The 12,650-nt window shown below is 51.6% G+C and overlaps 3 protein-coding genes across 4 annotated transcripts in view; 1 reads left to right on the plus strand and 2 right to left on the minus strand.

Moving 5' to 3' along the window:
* The window catches only part of KAT2A (lysine acetyltransferase 2A), a 9,906-nt gene extending 9,704 nt beyond the window's left edge, over positions 1 to 202 (minus strand). Inside the window, 2 exon segments of the mRNA XM_027774776.1 lie at position 1; positions 3 to 202. The exon segment at position 1 is cut by the window's left edge and continues 108 nt beyond it. Of these exon segments, the coding sequence (XP_027630577.1) occupies position 1; positions 3 to 142 (141 nt within the window). The 5' untranslated portion in view covers positions 143 to 202.
* A 1,150-nt stretch (positions 203 to 1,352) lies between these two features.
* HSPB9 (heat shock protein family B (small) member 9) lies at positions 1,353 to 1,881 on the plus strand. The gene has a single exon (XM_006156004.3). It carries the CDS (start codon positions 1,373 to 1,375, stop codon positions 1,850 to 1,852), a length of 480 nt encoding a protein of 159 aa, XP_006156066.1. The 5' UTR covers positions 1,353 to 1,372; the 3' UTR covers positions 1,853 to 1,881.
* Positions 1,882 to 3,089: 1,208 nt separating this feature from the next.
* Positions 3,090 to 12,650, minus strand: part of RAB5C (RAB5C, member RAS oncogene family) — a 29,728-nt gene continuing 20,167 nt past the window's right edge. For both annotated transcript variants that reach the window (XM_006156006.3, XM_006156005.2), the window contains exons 2-6: positions 9,780 to 10,031; positions 8,176 to 8,327; positions 7,784 to 7,906; positions 6,006 to 6,099; positions 3,090 to 3,599 (exon numbers count right to left, since the gene is read on the minus strand). In XM_006156006.3, coding sequence (XP_006156068.1) covers positions 3,484 to 3,599; positions 6,006 to 6,099; positions 7,784 to 7,906; positions 8,176 to 8,327; positions 9,780 to 9,945 — 651 coding nt within the window. In that variant the 5' untranslated portion in view covers positions 9,946 to 10,031 and the 3' untranslated portion in view covers positions 3,090 to 3,483. The remainder of the gene's footprint in view (positions 3,600 to 6,005; positions 6,100 to 7,783; positions 7,907 to 8,175; positions 8,328 to 9,779; positions 10,032 to 12,650) is intronic.

Below are 12,650 nucleotides of genomic sequence, written 5' to 3' on the forward strand. Positions count from 1 at the left end.
GAGCTGGGGCTGGAGTGGGAGCCGGAGTCGGGGCTGAAGCCGGGCTGGGCGCAGGAGTCGGAGTTGGGGCAGGGATTGGAGACTGAAGCGGCCGGGGCTGCGCGGCTGGGGCCGGGGTCGGGGCCTGGGAAGGTTCCGCCATGGCCTCCCCCGCAGCGGAGCGCGGCGCCGCGCTCCCAGCCCTAGGGCCGCATGGGCAACCGGCGCTCAGTGCGCAGGTGTCACGGCGCCGGTGCATGATGGGAATTGTAGTTTTCTACAGTTGCGCTCCTCTGCTTCCAGCTTCCAGACTTTTCTGTCCTGTCTCTTGGTCATAGGCAGCCAACAGAGGCCGGAATGATCACCCAAAATTGACGACTCCTCACTTCCAATCTCTCTTGAAAGCGTCCTGGAGAGTCGTAATTGCTATACTTTTGGGTTCAAGAAGGAGAATACTAGTAAACAGATGCCTCTTTGGGGAATCGTGGGCTCTTCCTTTTGCATGCCCACCGGTGGATGCGCAGGCCTGGATTTGGGGTCCGCTACCTGGCACACTGCCTCCCCGTCCCCCAGCCTATTCCTGCAAAGGATCTGACCCTCCAGGCTCCCTGACTGCAGCTATATTAGAGATTAAGTGTAGCAACAGTTCTACTTCTCAAACTATGGCAGTTGGATGGTGTGACACTCGGCTGTATGCTCTCCTGTACGTTATAGTTCAACAAAAGTAGTTTATTACGAGCACACTGAGCACTAGAGGCATATCCATGGTCACGACATCACGAAAGGGGCTACTGAGATGGGGGCTGAGGAAGGGGAGGGCCGAGACCTCTCCCGGTGTTTGGGAAATAGCACCACCCATTGTGTCTGTCCCAGAATCCAGCCCGGAGCCTGCCACAAAGGAGACCCCTGTGAAGAAGCCAGCAGGATGGGTCCACCTCCCAGTACCGGTGGGATTGTGCAAGACCAAGGAAAGGCAGGGTGCCCTGGAAATGGATGACCTGGGAACGAGCTTTTTGGTCTCGGGTCTGATTCTTAGAGAGCAAGATCGTGTCCTTCCAGCTCAGCGGCTCAATCTGATCTCGGCTCTGCGTGGGTAACGCTGTGGGGTGGGGCTTCCGCATGTCTGGCCTCGTTCAGTCGATCCAGTTCTGTCAGCCTCAGCTGCCTTGGGCTCTCTGACCAAGGTGGGGAAGGGCCTGGAAAGACTCAGGGTCCGGAAAAAAGCTGGAGCCAGCGACCCTGAACTGTGCCGCCCTTTGCAGAAGTGAAAGGAACCTCGCGGCGCAGGCGCGTCCGCGTGCGAGTCCTCGCTCCAGGACGGCCACGCGCCCGGCCGGTGCACCGAGGTTTGCGCTCCGGGCCTCGCGCCCTTGAACAGCAGTTGCTCACTCGGATGCAGCGGGTCGGTAGCAGTTTCTCCGAGAGCGGGGTGTCCTCCCGGCGTCCCAGCGTGGCCCTCGCTGAACAGAACCAGGTGGCCACACTGCCAGTGCGACTGCTCAGGGACCAGCCGGCAGCTGTGCTGGATGACAGCCATGTGGAAAACGGCTTCCAAGTGAAGATGGATGCCCATGGCTTCACCCCGGAGGAGCTGGTGGTACGGGTGGACGGCCAACGCCTGGTGGTGACCGGTCAGCGGCGACTGGAGGGCTGCGACCCGGAGAGGGGCAGATACCACATGTCACAGAAGGTGCACCGGCAAATGCGACTGCCACCCGACCTGGATCCCACCGCCATGACCTGCTGCCTGACCCCCTCTGGCCAGCTGTGGGTCCGAAGCCAGTGTGGGGTGGCACTGCCTCCCCCTGAAGCCCAAACATGCCTGTCCCCAAGATTCAGGAGCCACAGCTCCAAGGCTTCCAACCTAGCCTGACCCAGTAAACAACCCCGTGGTGTGCAGCAGCACAGTGTCCCGTCGTCTTTTCTGGGGTGGGGTGAGAGGCAGAGGTATAGCAGGGGGACTAGTGTCACGGCCGAGGCAGGCAAGAAAGGCACCTCAAGGTGTGGGCCTCAAAAATCAGGCCTGTGGGGAAAATGGAGGGGACAGAGGGCCTCTGGAGAGCAACAGCTCCAGCAGGGAGCAGCAGAGGGCCAGGAGTACCCAGAGCTCTGGGCAGGCCTCCAGACCAGTAGAGGGCCCCAAGAGCCCAGGGTGGGATAGCGTGGCCTGGTGTGGGGATGTTGAGGTTGGGGACCACGAGGGAAGCCAGAGGCAGCAGCCTCGCCTTCACCACCCCGTCAGAGGTGATCAGGTTTCTCCCACTTCAGGCAAGAGGGCAAGGGTCTAATGCTTCGCAGGCCTGGTACAGACCGACCGAAAACCCCAGAGACCAAATATCTTCAAATACAGACTTGCACATCATCCCGGTGTACTCCAGTAGGGGGCTGGGTGGAGGGGGCAGGAGAAGCGAGGCAGGGCCCTCAGACTTAAACTCAGTCTTGCCCCCCTCCACCAGGAGAGCTGCAAACAGTAAGGGCCTCTTTCTCTCGGTTACCATGACCACCAGCATCCTCTCACATTAGTGGGGAAGCTTCTATTTAACAAGAGGCAGTGGTTCATTGTAAATTAACTTCCAGTAAACTAGAGAGCACACGGTCTGATAAACCCTGCCAGAGAAAGACAAGGAAGACAAGTGTGAGGTCGATCGATCGGCTGACTATATTGACAAGATACTGATTGGTTACATGTTGAAGAAAACATACAATACAAAATACAGAAAAAGTTGGTTCCATCCCCTCCCAGTCGCCCTCGTTACCCACCCACCCCCAAATACTCATCATTGTGATTTGGTCAGAACAAGTATTAATTTATAGCAGTTATATATTCATATACCCCCCCCTTACCCACCCACCCCCAAATACTCATCATCGTGATTTGGTCAGAACAGGGCTCAGAGCCAGAGGTCAGGGTGACTGAGGGTGGAGGGGTGTGGGCAACGGGTTCGTGGCTGTCACCATAATGCTGTGGTAATGCTGTGGTTTGTCTCCCAGCTGGGAGCCAGGGGTGGTGGGGGTGCTGCAGTCCAGTGAGAATCAGCTGAGGCCTCTCTCCTCCCTGACCCCAAGGCCTGCCCTGCAGCCCCAAACCAAGACCACTCCAAACAAGGTACGGATGTGGGTGCTCTCGCTGAGTGTGCCCTTCAGCAAGAGGGAAGGAAGGGTAGCTGCTCCAGCCCCCTGCCGGTACACAAGGCTGGGGGAAAGGAGCACGTCCTACCAGCAGAGGAGACTCGAGGAGCAGAAGAAGGGGAGGAAGTGGGAAGAACAGATCATATATATTAAAAAAGTGACTTAAGACTTAAAATTGAATTAGTATTTGTACAGAAAGGTGCAGGTGGAATAACTCACTCCGGCCTAGGATCAAAATTATATGGAGAAATCATGGTGGACCCCTCCCCCTGCCCCCCAGTGGTGGCCCGAGTCGTTAAGTGCGATTGGTTAGAGTGGATTCCAGTCGGGTCGTTCAGGCGGAGGAGCTGGGGGCAGCGGCAGGCACGGGGGGGCTCAGTTGCTGCAGCACTGGCTCCGGCTGGCTGGGTTGTTCTCCTGGAGGTCCACACCTCGGTTCCGGCCTGGAGCACCAGGTGCATTCTGGGGCTCGTTCTTGGGAAGCTTCTTAGCTGTTTGGGACAGAGGGGAGAAATACACTTGTGGGGTTACTCCAATACTCTCTCCCAATTGTGCTAGAGCAGAATCTGGCCTTTACCAGTCCATCGGTGAGATTTATCAATAACACACTGGGTACTCTCTGTCAGGCGTACTCTGAGTGTTCCAGAAAGTTAAGTAACTTGTGAAGAGCACATGCAGTAAAGTAAGGATCTAAACCCAGGCAGGATGACTCTAGAGCCAAATAAGCTAAAAAAAAGAAGAATCCAACCAGTGACATGGTGGCATGGTGGTTATGTCACTGGTCTCCCACATGGTTGACTGAGGTTCAAGTCCCAGGCTTGAAGCTCACAGCGTGCCCAAAATCCCAAGAGGAGAATGAAGAGAAGGGATTGTGTGGTGTGGCCATCCCGCTGGGAGGTGATGATTTTGTGCTTTCTATCTTTCCATCTCTCTCTGTCTCTACAGTGAGCACATGCACCCTATAGCAAAAATCTCTCTTAAAAAAAAATTCTTAAGAAGTGGCAGGCCAGCAGGTGGCTTGAAGCTCACAGCGTGCCCAAAATCCCAAGAGGAGAATGAAGAGAAGGGATTGTGTGGTGTGGCCATCCCGCTGGGAGGTGATGATTTTGTGCTTTCTATCTTTCCATCTCTCTCTGTCTCTACAGTGAGCACATGCACCCTATAGCAAAAATCTCTCTTAAAAAAAAATTCTTAAGAAGTGGCAGGCCAGCAGGTGATGTGGTGGTTAAGGTAGCTGGATCTCACATGGCCAACAGCCAGCACAGTTTGAGTCCTGGACCTGGTGGCTTAAAAACATGCCAGTCACATGTTTATGCATGCCCCAAACCCAAGAGAAGAATGGAGGGGAAGGAACAGTGGCGTGGCTATCCTACCTGGGGGTGCCTTCTCACTCCCTGCCTATTCTCTCTGGTAAGCACGCACTGCCCTATAGCAAATTTAAGGGTAATGATAGTAATAAATTACAAAGTGGTGGGGAGAGTCTGGTAATGGCAGGCTGTGAAATGGGCAGCACGTTAAAGGGTGCGAGAGTGAAATACTGAGACTCTGACACAGGCTTTAGAAACTCCTGTGGTGATGAGGCCGGCAGGTGGTGTGGTGCTTAAAGGTGCTGGACTTCCACGTGGCCGACCACAGTTTGAGTCCCAGACCTGGTGGTTTGCTTTCTCACTTTTCTTCTCTTTCTTTCTCTCACACTCTGTCCCTCTCTGGTCAAATTAAAATAAACAAAAGAATTCTTTAGGGAAAAAAAAGAAACTCCTGTGGTGAACTTTCTATCTCTGGGAATTCAATGAAGAAAATTATTTTACTGGAATGTTAAAAACCTGAAGGAGGGGGTCTGGCAGGTGGCATGGTAGTTAAGGCCGCTGGACTCCCACATGGTCAACCCAGGTTCGAGTCCTGGACCCGGTGGCTTTCTTTCTCACTTTCTCTCTCACTCTGTCCCACTCTGCTCAAATTAAAATTAATTAGTTAGTTAATTAATTAATTAAAGTTCAATAAAATCATTCTTAAAAAAAATCTGAAGGAGGGACCAACAATGGCAAAGAGGTAAACACAATGTTCTACGAGGCAATCCTACACAGGAGGATTCTTGGTTCAAGCTTAGAGAATACACACAGCACACACTTGGCCCATGAGCCAGGGCTAACTGAAGGTGGATCCAGTGTCAAATCCCTGCCCAGCCTCTGTGACATAGTAATGGTTGGTAGTGTACTGGACTGTAGAGCTGGAAGTCACATGACTGACTATGGTTTGAATCCCTTGTCCAGCTGGTTTAAAAACATGCTGGGCATGTGCATGTTTTCTCAGGATCCTGGGGAGGTGGAGGGTTGGAGGAAGAGGACTACAGCATAGGACCAGCAGTTAGAGTAATGGCTATGTCGCTGAACTCCCACATAGCCAACTGCAGTTTGAGCACCAGACCCGGTGGCTTAAACTCACGCCAGGTGCATGTGTGTGTGTGTGCCCAAGATCCCAAGAGGAGGAGGAGGAGGAGGGATTGCGGCATGGCCATCCCCCCTAGGGGGTGATTTCTTACTTTCTATCTCTCCGTCTCTGTCTTTCTGGTGAGTGCATGTGCCCTATTACAAAAAACTCTCCAAAAAAACTCCCCCCCCCCAAAAAAAAGAGGACCACAGTATGACTAAGCCCTGTGGAAGGTGCCCTTCTCTCTTCCTCTTGTGTACACACACATACTCTATCATAAATTAAAAAAAATAAAAAAAGAATAACAACCCTTTTGAGGGAGCTATCTCTCTCTTTGTTGCTCATGGAAGAAATAAGTAATTTTTAAAGATATAAGATCTGTTGGTGAAGGGACCACACAGACCCACCTTAGAACAGCAATCAAGCAACAGGCCCTTGGTGGTGGAGGGAAGGGAGCAGAGGCAACTTACCTATTGCCATGAAAATTTCGTTCACATTCATTGCCGTCTTTGCTGATGTCTCCATGAACAGCAAACTGTTGTCGTCTGCATAGGCCTGTGCTTCCTGATTCGGATGGAGGTGAGAAAGAGGAAGGGATAGAAATGTTTGCAGGGGCCAGGGCCCAGGATAAAAATCTTTGATGTTCACAGTGTTTTATATACAACAGAGACCGCTGGACAATGCAGTGGGTTCTCAGGCCTAAGGCCTCCCTGCTCTGGGTTCCCTTAAGACATCTGCTCCACACCCTCAGTCAGCCCACTGGGATACAGCCTCTTTCAGCTCACAAACAGCACAAACCGCAGATGACTTAACTCAGGTTTCCCTAGGTCTCTCTGCCTCCTTCTGCTTCAAAATCACTAGGCTAGGAAATACTTCTAGGAAGTTTTTCTGCACATTCACCTGCACATTTCAACAAAAATTGGAAGTTTGTGGATGTTGACTGCAGTACTGTCTCCAGTCGTTTGTAATTACAAACAACCTAAAGTCCATCAGTTAGGGACTGATAACAAATAAATTATACAGTATAGAAAGGGATTCATATACATGTGCATTGTTCTGAAAAGGTGAGAAATCTGGGAACTTAGGGGGAGAGAGGCTGAGTTTTTCTGGGTAAGAAGGCAATTAAATTTCTGGGACTGTAGGTGGCGTGGTGGTTAAGGGCTCTGGACTCCCATATGGCCAGCCATGGTTTGAGTCCAGGACCTGGTGGCTTACTTTCTCACTTTCTCTCTCTCTTTCTCTCTGTTGCTCTGTCCCTCTCTGGTCAAATTAAAAATAAATAAATAGATAAATAAAGTTGAATAAAATAATTCTTTTAATTTTAATTTTATTTATTCATTCATGTTTAAGTTGACCAGAGACAGAGAGAGAACAAGAGGAAAGTGAGCAAGGAAGCCACCAGGTCCAGGACTTAAACCGTGGTTGGCCATGTGAGAGTGTCTAGCACCTTGACCACACCATGCCATCTGCTGGCCCCCAATAAAATAATTCTTTAAAAAAGAAGAAGATGCTTAAACTTCATTCTATACACTTTCTTACATTGTTTCAATTTTACTGTGTGCATGTATTTAAAAGGTATATATTGGGTCAACCCTGTCTGCAATGGTTAAGTGTATGCACTATTGACCTGGGTCTCATATGGCTGTTCACACATGGTTTGGATTCTAGCCTTGGTGGCCTAAAAAACATGCCAGGCACATATGTGTGCATGCCCAAAATCCTGACAGGATGGAGAAATGAACAAAAAAGGACTGTGTGGTATGACCATGTCCCACTGGGGGTACTTTCTCTCTCTGCAGGAGTACATGTGCCCTCTGGCAACATATATGTATGTGTGTACATATATATTTTCATATATATATATATAAAAATATATATAATTTATATATATTTACTATATAAAATATATGTGTGTACATATATATAATATATATAATATATAATATATTTGTGTATGTATGTGTCTATATGGATATATACACATAATATATAAATATTTCTTTCTGGATTAAGTTTAATTAAAAAGTCAGTTTATGAGTTTCACACACAGCCCCCACTGCCAAAGAGAAAGAACAAGAGAGAGGCAGGCAACAGTTCCTCCCAGGCTGGCGCATGGGTCCTGGGAGGGCGGCAGGTGAGAGCTCCCCTGCTGGCTCCTAGCGTGGCCCTTTGCAGAGGCCCGGAACAACCCGGGGAGGCTAACTGGAGCCAGCTTTCCCCCATCTCCCAGTTCTGCCCGTCTCCCCACCTGGAACTCCACAGCTCTCTTGCTGGCCAGATCCGCCTTGTTACCCGCAAGGGCGATGACGATGTTGGGGCTGGCCTGCCTCTGTAACTCCTTCACCCAGTTCTTGGCTCGTGCAAATGTATCCTGAGGAGACAGGGCCAGAATGTCAAAAAGGGAAGGCCCTCTGCCCACGGCTACTCACTAGAGAGGCTTGGGCTGGCACAGCCAAGGTAACTAAGATGTCATCACATACAGATTCTGGTGCGGTGTCCCCAGACAACAGGGGAAGTCTATCCACGCCCCTCCCCCCGACAAGAACAGAGGGTCCAGGCCTGAAATTGGGGCATTAATAACCCGATTCCTGGGAATTCTAAAGACAAAAGGCAGGGAGAGGAGAAAGAGAAAGTCTTTACTGTGTTGGTGATGTCATAGACCACGATGGCAGCCTGAGCCCCCCGGTAGTACATGGGGGCCAGGCTGTGATACCGCTCCTGTCCAGCTGTGTCCCAGATCTCGAACTTGACTGTTGTGTCGTCCAAGCAGACAGTCTGTGTGAGGAAGGCCGCTGCAAGAGAGAGAGGCGTCACAAGCAAGAACGAGTGAGTAACCACCCCTCCACGCATACAGATGCTTCCAGGCTCTGGCACTTAGAAGCCTGCCGCTGAGGTGTGCACAGAGAAGCCCCAGCCCAGCAGCCAAAGCGGGCCCAAGCGGGGCAGGTGGGGCTGGTACTTGGTGAACATGTCTGGGGGCTGCGCCTGCATAGGCTTTACAGACCCACCCAGTGAGGGCAGGTGTAGGGCCCACTCTCTGAAGAGGACCGCAGCATAGGCCAGGAGAGGTGAGGTCCAGCAAAGCCTGACTCCGGGCACGAAGGGTGAACCCCTCACTCCTCTTCTTGCTCCTTCTCTCATGCCTGAGAGCGAACGGCCCTGCTGGAGACATCTCTTGTCTCTCGGTTTGCTCCCGCCAAGGTGTCACTGACCTTCATTTTCCTGAGGACACTCTCACCCACTTGGCTAGCTGGGGAGTACGCACTGTTCCACTGCCTGCCTGAGGCTGGGTGACTGGCTTCCTGGGTGACCAGCTTCCCAGGCCCTCTGCCACCTTCAGGCACTTAGCTAGCCACCACCCCTGCTTTGACACGCACCCCTCCCTTAGGCCACCCTATGGCTTGGCCTTCAAGGAACAGTGACCTAACCTTAGACAGGAGACACAGGTGCTGTGCATATGCTTCAGAGGAGGCCCAGTGCCGGAACAGAAGGTGGGAGTCCCCTTTGCCATGCCCCTGGAGCCAGCAGAGGCCCCCACCAGCTCCATACAGAAGGCCGCTCTCCCGGTGTGCCCTCCCCCACCTCCCTGAGGGGCCCGGGCCACGCCTCACTTCCCCTCTGCAGCTCCTGACCCAGTGCTGAGGAGGCAGCAGGAAGACTGCTGACACGGCCTGTTCTGTTCCCAGCTGCCTAGAAACCTCCTACCAACCATGAGGGTAGAGAAGGGATGACTCAAGGCCAAGGTTGGCCCTCGCCTCTGGAGGTCTTTACTGGCCTCTGAGGCAGGAGGCGGAGTCCAGACCCTTACTCACATCCTAACTGCTGACCACTGAGGAATCAACGCCAGGCTCTGAGCTTCAGAAAGGGTAAAGGTCAGCAACACCAGCCTGTCACCCAGCTCCGACTCACCGGGCCCTTCCCCATTCTGGAAAGTAGGAGAGGACCCGGCACATATTCCACCCCTTACTGTAAGGAGGCCTGTCCGAGATTCAGAGCCGCCTCTCTCCCCCAGGGCGGGTCAAGGTCTCAGCCCAGTCCAAACGGGGAAGAGGCGGAAGCAGGACGGGAAGGCAGTTTGCGGTTCCCAGTTAACTCTCTCTAGCATTGCTCTTTGGGACTCCAGCACGGAGCCCAGCTGCTGGATTTGATTCTAGCGCCCAGATGAGGAAGAGGTGCTGCACCCTAGATGGATCTGTCTCTATGGCAGGCGGCATCCCCCCACACAAGGCCTGAGACCCACTCACCTCCAATTGTGCTCTCCTGGTACTCGTGGAATTGCCCCTTGACAAAGCGGAGGACGAGGCTGGACTTGCCCACGGCGGACTCCCCCAGCAGGACCAGCTTAAACTGACAGATCTTGTTCCCAGCAGCAGGTCCGTTGGGTCGTGCTGCACCTCCCCGAACCGCCATGGCCTGTCCCGCTGCAGTGGCACCAGTGAGTGTGGGGCAGGGGCCGGTGCTATGCAGAGGCACTTAGCGGGGAGGTGGGCCTCCAACTGCAAGGGGGAAATGAGAAGGACTGGGTCAGCTCAGACACTGCCACACCATGAGCCCCTCTGAAACCACAGGTCTTTCCCTCTGCCCTCCCTGAGGAGTTGGTTGACCGCTTCCCTCATCTCAACTCCCTGCCCCTACCCCTGTCTTTTGGAAGTGCAGGCCCTTTGTGAGGCTGGAGGAGACACTGATTTGTTCTACAACCATCTGGGGAATATGGAGGAAAGTGGTCCCCCACCTTCAGGCTCATGGTTCTGAGCAAACACACTGGCTTCTCTGTCCCCAATATGTACATTCCTCTACAGACACATGCAGGGGATGAGTGGACGTATACTAGCCTGGTGGTATTTATTATAGCTCCTTGGGCTATAATAAATAAACCAATCAATAAATAGAAAAGCCCAAGACACTAGGAATTGGGTCAACAAACAATGACCTTGCAGTCTGTAGCTAGGGCCACAGGCTGCCTCTGTGCAGAGCCAGGGAGGGTAGTGAGGCAGACGAGGGTACAGGGAGTCCCAGCAGAAAGCTCCTCAGATAAGATGCCTGGCCACCCCTGTGGGTTCTCAGGAACCAGCCCCAGCCAGTGCAAGGTGTTATCAGGTAGTCGTCGTCTCCTGCCACATTCAAAAGGACTGACGGCTTTCGCAGTCTGAGGCTGGATTTAGCGCTCTGCTCACCAGAATCAAAGCAATGTTCCACTCTCGTCCTGCGCCTCTCCCCAAGTCCTCTCATTTTGGAAGAGCCAGAAATGTCACAGTAAAAAACAAAACACACACCAAAGCCAGAGCTCTGCTGGCAAGCACAACAGCTGTCAACTTTCCCGTTTAAATAGAGACCTCAGTGTCATTCTCTATGGGCAGAGACAGGAGGTAGCTGGGGAAAGGGCACGGGGGAGGTGGGGAAGAGCAGAGGCAAACCTGGGACACTGAGACCTGCACCGAGCAGCTGGGGTCCCAACCTGACATCTCCCTCACTTGGTTCAAGATAGCTTTGAAGGTTTAAATCTCTCTCTTTCTTTTTTTTAAAAAATAAGTTCCAGAACTGCAAAGAAGGATGAGAAGCCTATCTCCAGAAGTCTTTAGACTTACAGTAAAAGAAACCAGCATATATACAGAACGTTTTACAAGTAAGAACTGTGAGCATGTATTAAGTACTTAAGGCTCTGCTCAGCGTCTGAACACAGGTTAGAATGAAAAGGTTTTAGACTGCCCTTTGCATCATGAAACCTCTACGGGAGGGTCTTCCAGAATGACCCCAAGAGCCCTGAGCAAGGAAATTGCAATCTCTTATAGTTAAGGGACAGAGGGGATATTTATGCCAGGCAAAATGAATCAAGCACAGGGCTTGATTCATTCAACGTCATATCATTTTCCACATTCAGGTTCTCCCAGTAACTCACTTAAAAAGTGAGCTTCAGGAAAAATGATTCACTAATCAGAAACAACAGTTTCCTTTCTGGACAGCACCAAAGGAAAAGAGATTTGAAAGAGAGTCCACCTCTTCCCCAGAAATACAAGGAAGGAAGCATAGGGGGGGGGTCTCAGTAAGTAACCAGAAATGCCATTTAAATACCTCAGGGTTTAAGACACCTACTCATCTCACCCTAGTCAACGGGAAGGCAAGGCCATGCTTTCTGCTTCTTCGACACGCCTTACCTCGCAACGCCCGCATATATATTAGCTTTACGAACGAAATGATTTTTAAAGACAGTTAACATTTACTAAGTAATTACAAAATGATTATCACCGTCAAGTGTTAAAACAGTCTCCCATTTTTCAAATAATAACTGGACACTTGGGTACTCAATGCCCAACTCAGGACCACCTAATGTATAGGTGACGGCCTGGATGCAAACTCCGTAACTGCGTGTTATTTTCCTTGCTGCGGAGGAACAACAGCGGCGACGCCCACCCTCCGTGTTTGGGTTGGGTTTGGTTGGGTTGGGTTTGGTTGCTGGGTGAATGAGACTCTTTCTGGGACAGCAGCTTTCTGGCTTGGCAAGGTCTGGCACCAGGGACAGATGCTGGGATCTTGCAGTCCCTGAGTACTCCCAACAGTGGGGGAGCCGCCCAGGGCCAGGCAGGGCAACGACGACACAGGGAAAGCCACAACGGAATTATGAGCTGGTTATTAACATGAATCCGCGTGACACATAATCTTGGCTGGGCACCAGAGTATGGCTGAAGCACTAGAGGAAGAAGTGTGAATGAGTGGGGAGAGGAGAACAGAAAATGAAGTCCCTGATTCCAAACAGCCAATGCGCTAGGTGAGGGTTTAACCAGCACCCACAAACTGAGTGCGGGTAAATCATGCCACCAGCTAACCTGAGCCTCTGAGGCAGGAAAACCATGGCTCCGCTGGCTGTCTCTTAGTGATTACACCTTTGCCTCTGACTGACCCTAATGAAGCTCTCTTCCTGTGTCCCATGGTTTGCTCTCTTTAAGCTAACAAGTCCTTTCTGCCTTCTCTGGTCTAACTCTTTAGTGTTAAATATTGAGGAATGTCTTGTCTCTACAAAACGGGTTTCCAAATCTGCCCAGACAGAATGTGATTTTAAATTTTTATGATTACTTTCTTATTCGTGACAGAGCACACATGAACACAAGGGGTGGAGGGAA

This window comes from Tupaia chinensis, unplaced genomic scaffold, assembly GCF_000334495.1.
Source record: "Tupaia chinensis unplaced genomic scaffold, TupChi_1.0 Scaffold000477_1, whole genome shotgun sequence".
Taxonomy (NCBI): Eukaryota; Metazoa; Chordata; class Mammalia; order Scandentia; family Tupaiidae; genus Tupaia; species Tupaia belangeri.

Excerpts from the sequence above, each read along its gene's own strand:
- HSPB9 (XM_006156004.3), top strand. The coding sequence starts at position 1,373 with ATGCAGCGGGTCGGTAGCAGTTTCTCCGAGAGCGGGGTGTCCTCCCGG.